Source organism: Trachinotus anak, unplaced genomic scaffold (assembly GCF_046630095.1).
Source record: "Trachinotus anak isolate AG129_WGS33_773 ecotype Australia unplaced genomic scaffold, CSIRO_AGI_Tana_v1 ptg000015l, whole genome shotgun sequence".
Classification (NCBI taxonomy): Eukaryota; Metazoa; Chordata; class Actinopteri; order Carangiformes; family Carangidae; genus Trachinotus; species Trachinotus anak.
The window spans coordinates 1,626,341-1,640,411 of NW_027273866.1; the positions used below are offsets into that span (position 1 = coordinate 1,626,341).

General features: G+C 45.6%; 1 protein-coding gene across 1 annotated transcript in view; it reads right to left on the reverse strand.

Moving 5' to 3' along the window:
* Positions 1-14,071, reverse strand: part of akt1 (v-akt murine thymoma viral oncogene homolog 1) — a 31,623-nt gene extending 17,552 nt beyond the window's left edge. The window contains exons 1-2 of the mRNA XM_071498144.1: positions 13,777-14,071; positions 8,500-8,685 (exon numbers count right to left, since the gene is read on the reverse strand). Of these exons, the coding sequence (XP_071354245.1) occupies positions 8,500-8,545 (46 nt within the window). The 5' untranslated portion in view covers positions 8,546-8,685; positions 13,777-14,071. The remainder of the gene's footprint in view (positions 1-8,499; positions 8,686-13,776) is intronic.

The window sequence follows — 14,071 nt, forward strand, 5'->3', positions numbered from 1 at the left end:
AGCCACCAACACGCCCTCTATACCCTGAAAACACACACACACACACACACACACACACACACACACACACACACACACACACACACACACACACACACACACACACACACACAATAAAGGCACCGGGGAGAGAACAGGTTCAGCCACAGCTGTACACAGTGGAGCACTCGTCTTGTTTGCTTATGCGTGTGTGTGTGTGTGTGTGTGTGTGTGTGTGTGTGTGTGTGTGTGTGTGTGTGTGTGTGTGTGTGTGTGTGTGTGTGTGAGACAAATCATGAGCCCTGATAACCCCACAGAGATAAATTTTTATTGAGAGGCATCTCTGAAACATCTTTTTAACAGGTCTTTATATTCTAGGTGCTGGTCTGATGTGTGTGCAGCTAAAAGTTTTACCTCACTCCTGAGAAAAACAGGAATCACAAATTATATCAGTGCTTCCTCTTTGTAACTGAAGCCACTGGTTTAAGAGGTTTTAACAGTAAGGGCTGGTGAGGCAGGCTCATTGAGGGGTCAATAAAAAAAAATAAAAAAAAGGAAAAATGTGGAAGGCTTTAGACGGAGGAGAGAGAGAAAAAGAGAAAAAGAGAGGACAGAGAGTGACAGAGGTTAGTGGCCGTTTCCGAGGAGCGTCCTGTTCTGTCCGTCTCTACGTGACAACGACAGGAATGTTGAGGTCCCAGCTGCTGTGGCTTGTTGGCTTTTAATAAGACACATCATGCAGCATTCATCATGCGGCCCCCAGTAGAGAGGCCACTGCGTCCTAACAATGTGTCCAAACTAACAGCTCTGTTGCATGTCATCCCTATCTCCCCCTTCTTTATATCCCGTCTTCCTTTACTTTGAAGAGTTTTAATAACATTTTCAAAACAATAATCTTAAAAGAGGAGGTCCAACTTAGTCATCTGGCACCATATAAACCATACACACACATACACACTCATATTGCAAGTGGGTGAATGAATGTGCAAACACACACACACACACACACAGCGAGAGGAACCAATGGAGGGTCAGACAAAATGCGCCTCTCAGTGCCCACACCCAGTGGTTGGACTTCCTGCGGGGGCTGCTGTTGGGTTTTGTCCCCGTCTGCCCATTCATAGCTTGGGGATGAGAGGAAGGGAGCCAGTGGTAACTGCATGAACTGTGCATGTGTGTGTGTTTGAGTGGTGAGAATCGGATGAGGGGGGGGTAGGCGGAGGTTGAGGATTAGGGAATTAGAACTCCAAAGCGAGGGAGAAGGGGGGAGGGGGCTGCGCCTTTTGTTGGTTTTTCCTCAGCCGCCCCCGCCATCCCTTCGGCCCTTTTCTGCCGGGTTCTGCCTGTAGGCTGCAGCTGTGGCCTGCCACCCTGTGCCCTGCATCTCAATGAGCCACGGGCCGCCCGCTCCAGAGGAGAGGGGGCTCCCTGATGCAGGGGTCACCACTGAGCCCCAGCAACCACAAACTCCGCCCCACACCATCCTCTGGTCTTGAACCGTGGAGCTCTGTGCAGGGCTTCCCGTGCTGCCCAGACACCCATCTACCCACTTGCCCCTCTTGCTGTGACCATATAAGGCAGCATCAGCCTCACATGCCATCCTAAACTGTCCAGGAGTTTAGGCTCCTTCACTTTCTTGCTTTTCTCTTTATGTCTTCCTGGCCCCCTCCACCTCCAAACCACTTTTGTTGGCCCCTCTTTCTCCCATGCAGCTGGATGGGGGTCTCCATTGCCAGGGCTTTGGCAGCAGCATCAACAGGTTGCGGGGAAGGGCCACCCTGGCCTCCAATGTAGCCCTCTCTGTCTCTTGCCCTTATCCCTCTCTCTTTCTCTCTGTCACTGCGGTTGCTGCTGCTACCCCAACAGGAAAAAAAAAAGGCAAGGGGGATGGGGGGGTGCGATGGAGGCTGCCCCTCTTTCTCACGCTCATAAGAAAGCCCTCACTTCTTCTCCGTGGTGAGTGACACCTGCTGATTACCATAGAGACACTGTGGGAAGTTCCCCCCTGCCACACTGGGGCTGAGATTTGCCCCCTCTCCCTGGGTAAACAAGCAGTCCATGGATTAGTTAACTGGGTTACTGCATGGCAAACAAATAAACACACATTATTTAGAGCAAATTAGTGCCAATGAACTCTCAATGACCAGTGTAAGATCTAACACCCTGAAACAAGCAAAGAATAAACTGCAGAGGATCCTTTTTCTCTGGGGGGGGGGGGGGCTCCAGCTGTTAAAAATTGCAGAGACCAACTTCCTCCTAAAAGTATGATAAAACTTTCTATAGTGACTCTGAATAAATAGTAAAATATGCTCTGAGTATCAGAGGAGGCTGATGTGGAGGATGTAACACATGTCTGAGCACAGAGTCAACTCTCAGTCTGCAGACAGCTGAGCATCCCCTTCATCTCCCCGTCTCCCTGCCCTCCCTAAACTGGCGAGAGGTGCCAGTGATGTGATTGATGTCGGAGACTGGGAGCTTTTCGCTGGTCCATAGCCGCTTCCGCCATGGGTCTCAGTTGTCAGCAGGGTCATTATCCTAGCAACAGGGTGGTGGGTGGGGAGCGTGTGCTGGAAGCAGGGGATGATCGGGGGGGGGGGGGTGAAGATTGTGGGAGTAAGAATGGAAGAAAAGGAGAGGCAACACAGACAGATGAGGACAGCAAAGAAGCGACAGAGGGAAGGAAGGGAGGAGAGTAACAGAGAGTGCCGAGCACCACAGTTGTGGCGAGCAGGCGGACTCTGCACAGCAAAGTAAGCACACAGCGGGCCTGCAGTGAGAGGAGGCAAGTGGTGAAGGTGCCACCTCCCTCAGCCTCCTGCACCCCCCCCCCCCCCCACCAACTCTGCCAGCCAGCCTGCCTGCCGACAGCTGCACCCCAGTAATTTACTTCTCTCCACCACATTTAGCAGGAAGACTGCTTCCCATTACCCAGAGCAGGGGGTCTGCGCTGACGGCCAGACACCCGGCCAGAGCCCTGGCTTCCCGGTGTGACACCCTCTGCTGCTGGACCCTGCCTACAGGGGCTCCGCTCCCAGAGCTGTCTGGCACCATAACTTGCACTGCTGTTTGGTTGTGGCTGAGTATTTAACCACCAAAGTTGGGGTTATCTGTTGTAAAGTTATGTGCAAAAAACTAACTTGCTAACATCTGTTAGCTCCAGTCAAACTACCAAATTACCTGTAATCACTTACAGTTATATTGCACAGTTTCCCCCTCTACAAAAATCCATTTTATCTCAAAGTCTGATTGTTCACTGGTTCTTATAGTGAATATCGTGTAGAAGCTCAAGCTTTGAACCTTTCCACTCACCTTTTTGATTTGTTTTGAAATGATTAAATCCTAACATGCCTTTACCTGATCTCTTTTATGTTCCTTTTTATAAGCTCTGAGTTTAATACATATCACACATTATATATCTAGATAAAACATTCAAATATTATTCTTGCTCTTTAATTGTTTGACTTTATACTTTTTAAAAAAAGCTCATAATGTGCTTTTAAATTGAGAAGTGTGGAATAAACCATCAAAATCATTCCACTACATTAATCTGTAAATTGCTGATGAAACATCAGCTAAATGGAGTTTTATAAGTTGTAGTATTTGTTACTTTTTAATACTTGGATGTTAGTAATTTAATGTTTATCAGTTAAAAATGTGCAGAGGATAGAAAGCTTTCTTTAACTTTGACTTAAACAGAGAAAGTATGACTCTTAAATATCTAACACACAGTACTTAAACTATTAAAGCACTGCATAACTTTGTTTCTAATGACTGTAACACTATCCACAAATTTAAAGAAAAAAAGAGAAACATTTTGGGGTTCATGTGAAAAGGATTCGGTCATTTTACGTGCACTTGTGACTGATTTTGTGAAAATGCCTGACAATGTAGCTGCAAATGGGATGAGCTATTGCTCCAGTTCTGCAGTATGCAATACATCTGTATGTGTTTGTGTGTATATGTGTGTATATGTGTGTGTGTGTGTGTGTGTGTGTATTGCAGCAGTGTGTGGCCAATGACAGCCATAATAAGGGGATGTGTAGGAGCCTGGGCGAGCCCAGCAGCAGAGCTGGCAGCAAGTCAAAGTCCTGAAGCCCTGAGACAGTCAGCATTGCAGCATCATGAGACATTTTTAATCAGGTGGGTCTGCTCCTTTGAAGAGCAGGAAACAGCACATTCCCTCACTGAGCTCGTACAGAGAAAAACGAATACAAACGTGGAAAATGTTGGCTGAGTTGTCGGAGGCCTGTTCACCAGATGCACGAAGCAACAGATATTCAAAAAGATGAGAAAACAAAAGAAGTTTCATTTACACTGACTACTGTGCCTGGTGTTTCACAGCACCCACGCATGCCCCCCCCTCCCGATCCCACTCTCATGCACTCTCCTGGACCACCAACAAGGTCTCGCTTGGAGGAGCAGCTCATGGGTGTCCTTCAGCCACATGACCAGCGAAGGAGCAAATCAGCTCATGCGCTCCAAACCAAACCACGAGAGGGTCTGTGTGGCACGTCGCACACAGCATCCATCCACTCTGCTGAGGCCGACTGGGTCACTGAGCAATGTTCTGGGAACATCACAAAGACACTGCTCAACTTCTGTCTCTCCCTGTCTGTCTGTCCCTTCATCTTTCCCTCGCTATCTCTACTGGTGTGTTCTCTGCTGTCCCTCCCTCTCCCTCACCCCATGCCTCCTCTCATGAGTCGGAGCCAGCTGAGCGTGCTACCCAAATCCAACAGTTGTTGCGGCCTTCGTTAGCCTAACGAGGGGGCCGGCTCTTTATACTTGTCAGGGAGCAAATGAGTCAAACAAACAAGGGCCAGGGAAGAGGGGAGGACAAGCGAGCGCTGTTCTGTTGAGCTTCACTGGGTTCTTGGCCGCAGCGCTTCCCTGGAAACTAGGGAACCCACAATCTGCCTCTTTGATGTCTGATGATGCTCTGGCTTTGATGGAAACTTTGGAAAAACACACTTGCAAAAAGAAATAACATGCTACTCGGTCTCTGTGGCCACTAGAGGCCGTAGGCACATTCAAAGTGTGTGGGTGCACTCTGAAGGATCTAAAAGGGAAGTATCATTTGGGGACATATAACAACTGGTTATGATAGTAACAACAAAGTTACAGTGTTTTTGCAAGGCTGTGCTGTGATGCCGTCTGCGCCTAAGGGCACTGGGTAATGTCCTGCTGGCAGTGTAACTTCTGATTAAATATGCTTCACACTGTCCATACACTCACACATTTGCATATGCATGTCCAGACGCACACATACACCGCTCCCGTCCTGCTCAGCTGCTTCGTCTTGCATTCCAAAACTGTCCTTCCAAAACAGATAACCGAGATAACAGTCATAACAACACATCCCCGGCAGTGTCCACAAGCCAGACACATAACCGCAGCGTGAGGCTTAAGGAGAAAGTATCAAGGTGTGTCCTTCAGAATGAGATCATTTCACTGAGTGCAGTCTGTCTGGAACAAATGTACACAGCACTCCGAGGCCAAGAATCTGCGGCTCTAATGACAGATTAGCTCTACAGGGTACTGAGGCACAATGCTTGCTCCGGTTTCTTTCGGGAACCTCCACAGAGTTTATACGTGCATGCTGAACGTGATTAATCAAACAGGAGTCAAAGAGCGAGTGTGTGTGGCATGGATGTAACGCACCGGGGACGCAGCGCTCTGTGCCTGAGACTCGCTCGCGGGAAAATAGAGCCATTAAATGTGGTATTACTAGAAGATGAGGCAACACTTCAGCTGTACCTGCTTTTGTTAAGTCACGGTTTGGTGTTAGACTGTGTCCAAGGAACACACACACACAATGTTGATGGAAATATGGAGGGTATATCCTTTGTACAACATTAAATTAGTGTTTTGAGTGCACACATGGGAGTAATGAGCATGCTGAACACACTTGGAAGCGGTATAAGCCATTTATTATTACGCCCACATGGTGATCTGAGTCACTTGGGTGGCGCCACCACACACACACACACACACACACACACACACACACACACACACACACACACACACACACACACACACACACACACACACACACACACACACACACACTCCACTCAAGGTGCATCATGGGATGATAGTGGTTGAGTGGGGGCTGCCTAGGCTGAAGTGATGGACACAGAGACAGGGCTGCTGCAGGTTCACCTTCTGTGCAGTGACTCTGGGGCAAAGACTGCATGACAGTGACGCGACACTAAAAGCCTTCCTGTCAAGGAGGCAGGCGGACGCCCTCCAATCAAAACACCGCGGCTCTGGGTGACATTTCACAGGGCACAGCTGCTGGGCTGCGACAGCATGCCAACTCACTATTCCTGAAGGGTTGTTTGTTTAGTGTGTGTATGTGTGTGTGTGTGTCACAACTAGAAGGGTGTCACTGCTAGCACTCTGTGTGTGTGTGTGTGTGTGTGTACATGTACTGCCACACAACCTGACTGTTTTTCTAACAGTCACTATTTGACTACTCTTTTAGTTATATTTTACACAGACCTTCAATCAACATCCTCTGTTCTTATCAGCTCTGCGGAAGATGTGGAAACATGGACACATGCCAATTTTGTGGCTTTGTGATAATAACAACAAGAACCAGAATAATTGTGAGTATACACTCAGAATGAAGTGACATTTTATGTGCCAAACAAATGTAATTTTACATGTTCCCTTCCAAAGAAAGGATGTTCCTATTCTAGTTTCACCCCCTAAATAGACACAGTAACACAGTTTGTCTCTAAAGCCTCTGGCAGGTAACGCAAATCTAATTCATGAAATAAATGTTGGTTTCTAGGTAGACGTAGATGCTTCTCAGAAACCCTGGATTGTGGATTCGATAAAGCTCTAAATAGCTATATTTAATTTTTGTTTGCTACTTTCTAAATTTGAAACAGTGTTTCTGCTGTATCACTATATTTATTAATTATTGCTTCAGAATCTTTTGAAAAGTTGCAGTTACATAACTTTGCAGAAGTGCAGTCCTGCAGAGCTCAAAGACGACCTGTTTGGTTCAATCAACTTTTCGCTGCAACGAACCCACTGCAAAGCCAGTGAAAACTGGCAAGTGACAGTGAAATCTTTACAGGATGCAGCGGAAACTGACAGAGTTTTGTACATTGAGGTTGGAAAGATACACGGGTTTGCTAAGTTTTAATGCTAATAGCCATTAGCAAAGCAGTTTAGAAAACATTCAGCTGCAGGTCCTAATCTTAGCCAGTGCTGAGAGGTGCTTTCAGTGGTTAAAATGACATTCATCACTGGTGGTACATTGTATCAGCTATAGTTAATTCTGTCAGGAACATGATGTCAGGCCTAAACTTGGCTGTCATTGGTTTGATGTCCTCCCTGCTGAAAAAAAATCCTACAGGAAATACTGAGAACTTTTTTTCTGATAGAACACAAACAGCAACCAACGTTTTAACCTTACACTCAGTGGAACGGCCAGGGTGTGTCTGCCTAGGACCGACTGAGTCGAACCAGGCTGACCCTTTCCTAAAACAGCAGCCTGTTATGCTGTTAGCACAGCCCTTGAGGAGGGGGGAGTGAGGGCCAACACACTACAGCAGCACTCAGTTCCCCTTAGAGTCCCAGGAACTCTCCTAGTGACCTGCTCCCATCACCTTATCCCCTGAGTCAGAGTCTTGGTTTCCCCTCTTCCAGTAAAAGCCTGCTTCTCTGGCACTGGGCCCCCGGAGCCTTCAGTGGTTTTGGAGAAGTTCCTTATCCTATTTTGCCCCCGGTGGTGGAGGAGGCGGCAGTGGAGTGGTCTCCGTGAGGCAGGCGCAGTTTGAAGGCAGAGTTAGTATGCACACATAAAGCTGCTCAAAGCCAGCAGGTATGTGAGGAATGCCTCTTCGTCCAAACAACAGGACTCACGCCCGATACAGAGCCACGCCACGCCACACAGCACTGTCAGAGCAGCTAAATGGGGCCCACTGGGGACTCCGCAACTGGACGGCTCTTTACATTAGATCTGGCAAACTGCCTGTTTAAATAGGTTTACCCGGTGATCAATCACCTTGGACCTATGTCATTGGGTTCAGGCGTTTCTGCAGCTTTTAGACAACAAATCTGCCACGAGCACACTACAGTCAACTCTTGCTAATCCAAGCCCCTCAGGAATGAAGGTCATGTGGATTTGTGAAATATTTGAACAATTAGTCAAAAAATGTGAATCACTATAATGTACTCCAATTAAGAGCCAAAATACAGAGCATGAAAACTGCCTGAATACATGCACCAAGCACAGTTGGTTTGCAACTTAAACACTCACTAATATCGACAAGAGATTCTGAAATAATTACATAATAGTGCATGAGGTGATGATGACTGTATTATGTCTTCATTTAAATGTAAACAACACTATAGCACATTTTGTGAGTAAAAAGATGCATACAGTAATTATCTTATTTCAGTGGGTGTTGAGCACAAGCAAATGTTCAAGTGCAAAAAAAGAGACTCTGTACAACAGATATGAAATCTAATTCTATACCAAAGGCTTTATCTATGTACCTCTTTTATGCAGCCATCCCTCCTTGACGATCACCACATTGGTCATGTTGGTGGGCAGGGTGGAGGATCCAGGTTTCCCACAGGAAGAGACACAGCTTTGTTTCCCAAGTTTCCTTCACACAGCCCTGCACAGGAGCCTTGAGACGGGGTCCTGGGGTTTACGGCCGTCTTCTCAATGGTGGTTACCTATTAGTTGAAGAAGAGTAAAAATTAGCCCTGTATTGAGGTGAAAGAGTTTTTCCACTTGTCTGAATATTAACCCTCAGGTCAACATAGTCGAGGAAAGGCAGCGGAATCGAGAAGATCCTTGTGATTTATGGCCCAGTTAGTGGAGTATATGCTAAAACCACAGTGCAGTCCCTTTCACATGTGGAACCTGCACCACGTCAAGGTTCAAATATCTGTGTAAGGCCGTGGTTTTTGGCATTTACAATGAAGTCTCCCGTATTGGAAAATTCCATGCTGTTCGCACACAACACAACCATTCCTGATAGACTGGGTGTTTTTTTTCTACTCATGACTAGAACAGCAGTGAGTTAGAAAATAATGTCATCCAATAATTCTCATACAGGAGGCCTACATGATGGATTTTAAAACTTATTTTACAGTTGCACAGTTTATGGTTTAGCCAAGGTAAGGTTTTGATTTCCTATTTACCAAATTCTCCCATATCTATATCCTTTTTCTTGGATTTTTACCTTGTGTATCCTGTAAATAGGTGACACAAACTTTTAAAATCAAAGGGATTTCTGCAGGTTTGATGAGTATGATGTTTCTGTTTGTGCTGTGCTAGGTGTATGAGTTTCTGAGAGGGATGGCAGGGATCATTATCACACTTGCAGATTTTAGTTTCGGCAAACACTTGAACAAGAGTGGATGTCAAGACTGGACGCTCTGTTCAGAATAGAGTCATTTGAGTCTTCCACTGCCAAGTCAAATTACAATCTTGATATTGATTATTAACTTCCCCATATTCTGCCTCCAAATATAAAACCTCACCAACCTGTGCTGCTGAATAACGCTGAGAAAAAGTAAACAAGTTTAGTAAATATCTGGACATCCTTTCTATAATTATATTTATGTATCTATTTTACATCACTGCCTCTTACTTTAAATATTATTTGGTCACCAAAGTCATCTATTTAATAAATTTAATTTGTCTGTACATAAGCACTAATTTATCATTTATACTTCTGTCTAAGTGTAAAATTGTATTTTACTTAAACATAAGAAAGCCCTTTTATCTGGATGTCTGTAACCAGCCAGTATTTTTTTTATTTAAATAAATATCGCAAATAATATAGCTGAGATTCAAATGTTGTAAAACAATACAGATTGTGATGAAGATCATGTGATATGATCAAAAGCTCCAGATGAGCTATTAAAAGGACTTTGAGATGAGAATGTTTTGTTACTATCAAAGGATTGTATTGATTTTAGATCAACTGATTAAAATATTCACTGGCTACTGAAAAAATGTGACATGTTTTCTTTTTCTCTACATTTCCAACAACAAAGCAAACTCCATCTGCTGATGAAGATCATGTGATATGATTAAAAACTCCAGAACAGCAACAAAAATGGGCCTCAAGGTGAGATTTTTCTGTCACAAAATGAAAAAATGCTGTGATGAGAAGGCACACTGTTAACCGTTCCATTGCGTGCTGCATCTGTGAGTGTTGCTGTTTTTGTTCACACCCGACATGTGGTGGAAGCAAACTGCCACATTCAGATAAAGTAAATGTGTGAGAGGGTCTTCAGAGAGAAGTATGAGTAAAGTGCAGAACGAAAACTAAATGTGGGTAAAAGCTCAAACGACAGCATCACTCTTACCTATTCAAACTCAACTCAAAATGCATGATACATGACGAGATAAAACTGCACTGACAGTCATCTGATGAACCCAATGGGGCTGAATTCCATCATGCAGGCTATCATAACCAAAACACTTGACCTTTTGATTCATTCAGTACTTTTTTATGATATAAATACAGCTTTGAGTGCAGGGCAGTAGCAGAAGAATGATCAATTGCCATGCTTATTCACACAAATGCCACATACTGCACCAGGCAATCTCTGACCATCGACTGAAATCAATTTGCCTGCTGCTGCTCCGTCAGAGTAAAGCCATCAAAAGAGAGCTCTGTTTGAGTGGCCCCATCCAGCTTACTGGTGGGGACAACAACAGGAAGTGGATGTGACTATTGACAGACTACGAGTCATATCAGTACAGCCCCAGGCTGGAGTACATCTGTCTGTGAATGTGCGATCAACACGCCTTTTACTTCCATTCTGCTCACTTCCATCAATGAGCAAAAGTGAGTTTATGAAAGCAGGGTTTATTTTTGCTCAGTGTTTTTGTTTATTGCACTGGGGTTGTGGTGCTTGTGTCACAGAGTCGATGTTGGACGGATCCTGGGAGAGGGATTTGAAAAAGCACACTGAGTGCAATTCAAACTAGGGATCACACAAACCGTTGGATCCCTTTGGCATCTTGGTGTGTACTCTGTGACACAGGCACGCACACATTATATACACATTGGGATACATCACACAAACAAACTGGAGCGCACACACCACAGCCAAAAAAGCAACACATGCACAAGACCGGCTCTGGAGCCACAACAGAGCGCTGCTGTTTTAATGGGAGCGACCTGTTGCTACTGCGGCCTGTGTGGAAAAGCTGGGCTGCTGCCAGCGCTGCAGCCAGCAGCCACTGAATGAACCCAGTACCCTGACAGCGGGTCACATGGTCCTCAGGCCTCTGGGCCACTGCCTGCCTGCCTGCCTGCCTGCCCGCCTGCCCGCCTGCCTGCCCGCCTGCCTGCTTGCCCACCTGCCTACCCGCCTGCCTGCCCGCCTGCCTGCCCGCCTGCCTGCCCGCCTGCCTGCCCGCCTGCCCGCCCTGCTGTCAGTGCCACTGTCAATCATTCATCTTTCTGGCTCCAGCTCTGGGGGCCACCTCATTCAATGCAAATCAGTGTCGTGCAGCAAAGATGCCACACACTGAGCCTGTCACTGGGCCAGACAGGACAGTCCCAAAGTGTTTATGGCAGGAAGCAGAAAATCAGGCCGACATCACCACACTACTTCCTTCATCACAGATCGATAGATACAAGACTGTTTTTGCTCTATTTTCTGCGGGCGCTCGGGTAAACAACTCTGTCAGCAGCTGGCTTAGGTTTACAAAGGTAGAACATTACACTCAAATATTTAACACGATTCAAAGAAATGAGAACGTCTAACATGCTCACCTGCTGCTGGAAAACAATCCCTAAAGCGACACTTGGTTTGTGTCCTAATGAGACAATGGAACTAGTACGAGTGTGATCTACTACATAGTGCCAAGTTCCTCTTTCAAGTTCCCTGAAAACACATCACTAGTGATAAGAATATTGTGAGTAGGTGTAGCTGAATACCACACCACAGCTAGTGTAACCTTGAAAGCTAAGGAGGTTTGCTGCTTTAATCCCATGATGACACGAACAGAAACCCCTCTATGACTCATGTTAATGTATTCGTTTTCATGCTGTTCAGACAAGCCAGGAACTAAATTAAAGATGTATCACAAAGCTGGACTTATTCAAATACATACCAGTCGCAACAAACGCATTCTGTGCTTTACAACACACAGAGTAAGATTTTCAAGTCCCGGTCTCTTTAGATTGTTTCAAAATGAAATCACTTGTTCGTTAATGTGAGAAACCAGCAAACAAGATGGATTAAGTGAAAGAGTGTTCTCAGTTTTGTGACACAGACCGAGAGCAGAACAGTAATGCGATGCTGACAGGGCTGCCATCATCAGACGCGTGTGCTTTTCTGAGACAATACATCTGAACTCCTGTAGCACAGGCAGAGGCCATAAGTCTGCCTGTGTACCAGGACAAAATTTCAAACAACATTCCTCAGATTCTGCATGCAACTGGTGGCACATTTGCGTCAACGAGGCTGTGAGGGGATTGGGTGGGAGGTGACTGGTATTTTCTAAATACAACAAGGACAGCCAAGCAGTCACTGGCTGCATCATTACACCAGCTTGTTACGTCTTCCCCAGGTCACATGCCAAGTCCCCCTGCGTACACACACTGGACAGACGTAGTCTCATGACCGATAAAAACATTTTGATAGCAAACACGTAACGGGTACAACACGCCCGGGGACAATGTTTTCTCTCCATACTGTACATGCATATGTGGCCTCTGGGAGAAGGCGACAGACAGACAATTACATAAGTACTATGAGGTTTATCTGAAGCTGGACATTAAATCCTTTACAGCCATGAAACCTGTGCAGCTGACGAACTTTTTCATGTGGACTCCCATCACTTCACAACAGGGACACCCATTTGATAATATCCCTACAAAAAAAGCAAACCCACTTGACAAGAACCCCTGTAGTTAACATGATTTTGTAAACACATGCATAACTGTCATCACTGTAGGTGGGATGATCACAGTAAGGAGAGTGAAACCTATCACAAAAACAGTAACCCACATGCATTATCTCATTGTGTTGATTACTAGACAGGAAAATAAGACAATAACACTATTATGGCTTTTTTTTTTCTAATGACCTCCCTGCTGCTCATATATTGTGGATCAAAGGGTGTAGTGGGACCCCATTTTGAGAGCCAATACAGGTGGACAACAAGTCACAACAAAGATGTACTACTTTATATCTCTGTATGCGGATGCAACAGTGTTGCAGGAGAGCAGCAACAGGCTAGCAAAGCCGGTGACTAAACGTTAAATGATTGCCTGGTGATTAACGCCTCAGTCAATTCAGTAAACAAACGCAGTGGTTCTTCATAACAATGAATGGACTGCTCTCTTGTTGAGCTCATTTGTTTTCATTTACCTCCCGGGCCGTAAAGTATAAGCAAAAATAACTTTCTCGTAGAGATGAGGCGTTCAAAGTAACATGACTGCAGATGTTTTGGCCTGAGGGCTGTGTCTCAAAAGTGCTCATTGTCAAAAAATGAATGGTTAACATCTACAGAGAGACGCACTGTTGTTTGTGGAAAAACATCAACGCGTTGTAATTCACCACAGGGCGTTTATAAGCCCTTGACTTAACTGCCAAAAAAAACTTGTACAGCGAAGTGAAGTCAGGAAAGTACCTCATTTCAGGTTTGCATTTAGCGATAGAAAGGATATGGGGCCTAGCAGGGCAGCTTGGGTGAGAATAACCGCATCCCATGTAAGTACAATGGGGACCTACCCTGTCTAGCTGTCGACCTCTTGTAGTTAACCATGCGAAAGAAACGCGGACATTTACCTGGACAGGAATTCAACAATGTGTCCGTCTCATTATAGGGAGCTGTTTCGGCGGTATATTAAGTTGATAAGTCCTTCAACAATCTGGACAAAAGTGCTCTCATTTACTCCGTTTCTCTTGCCTTTCTTCCACTACACCTCCCAAACGCGCAGTCTGCAATGCCTCTGTGGCAGCCTGCTCTCCCGGGTCCTAACGCCGACCCATTTATGAGCCGCACTCATAGGAGGAGTAGTAGGCTGTCAGCCGTCCCATTGAAAAAAATCCTGCAGTGTTTCTATACGTGCTTATTCTGCAT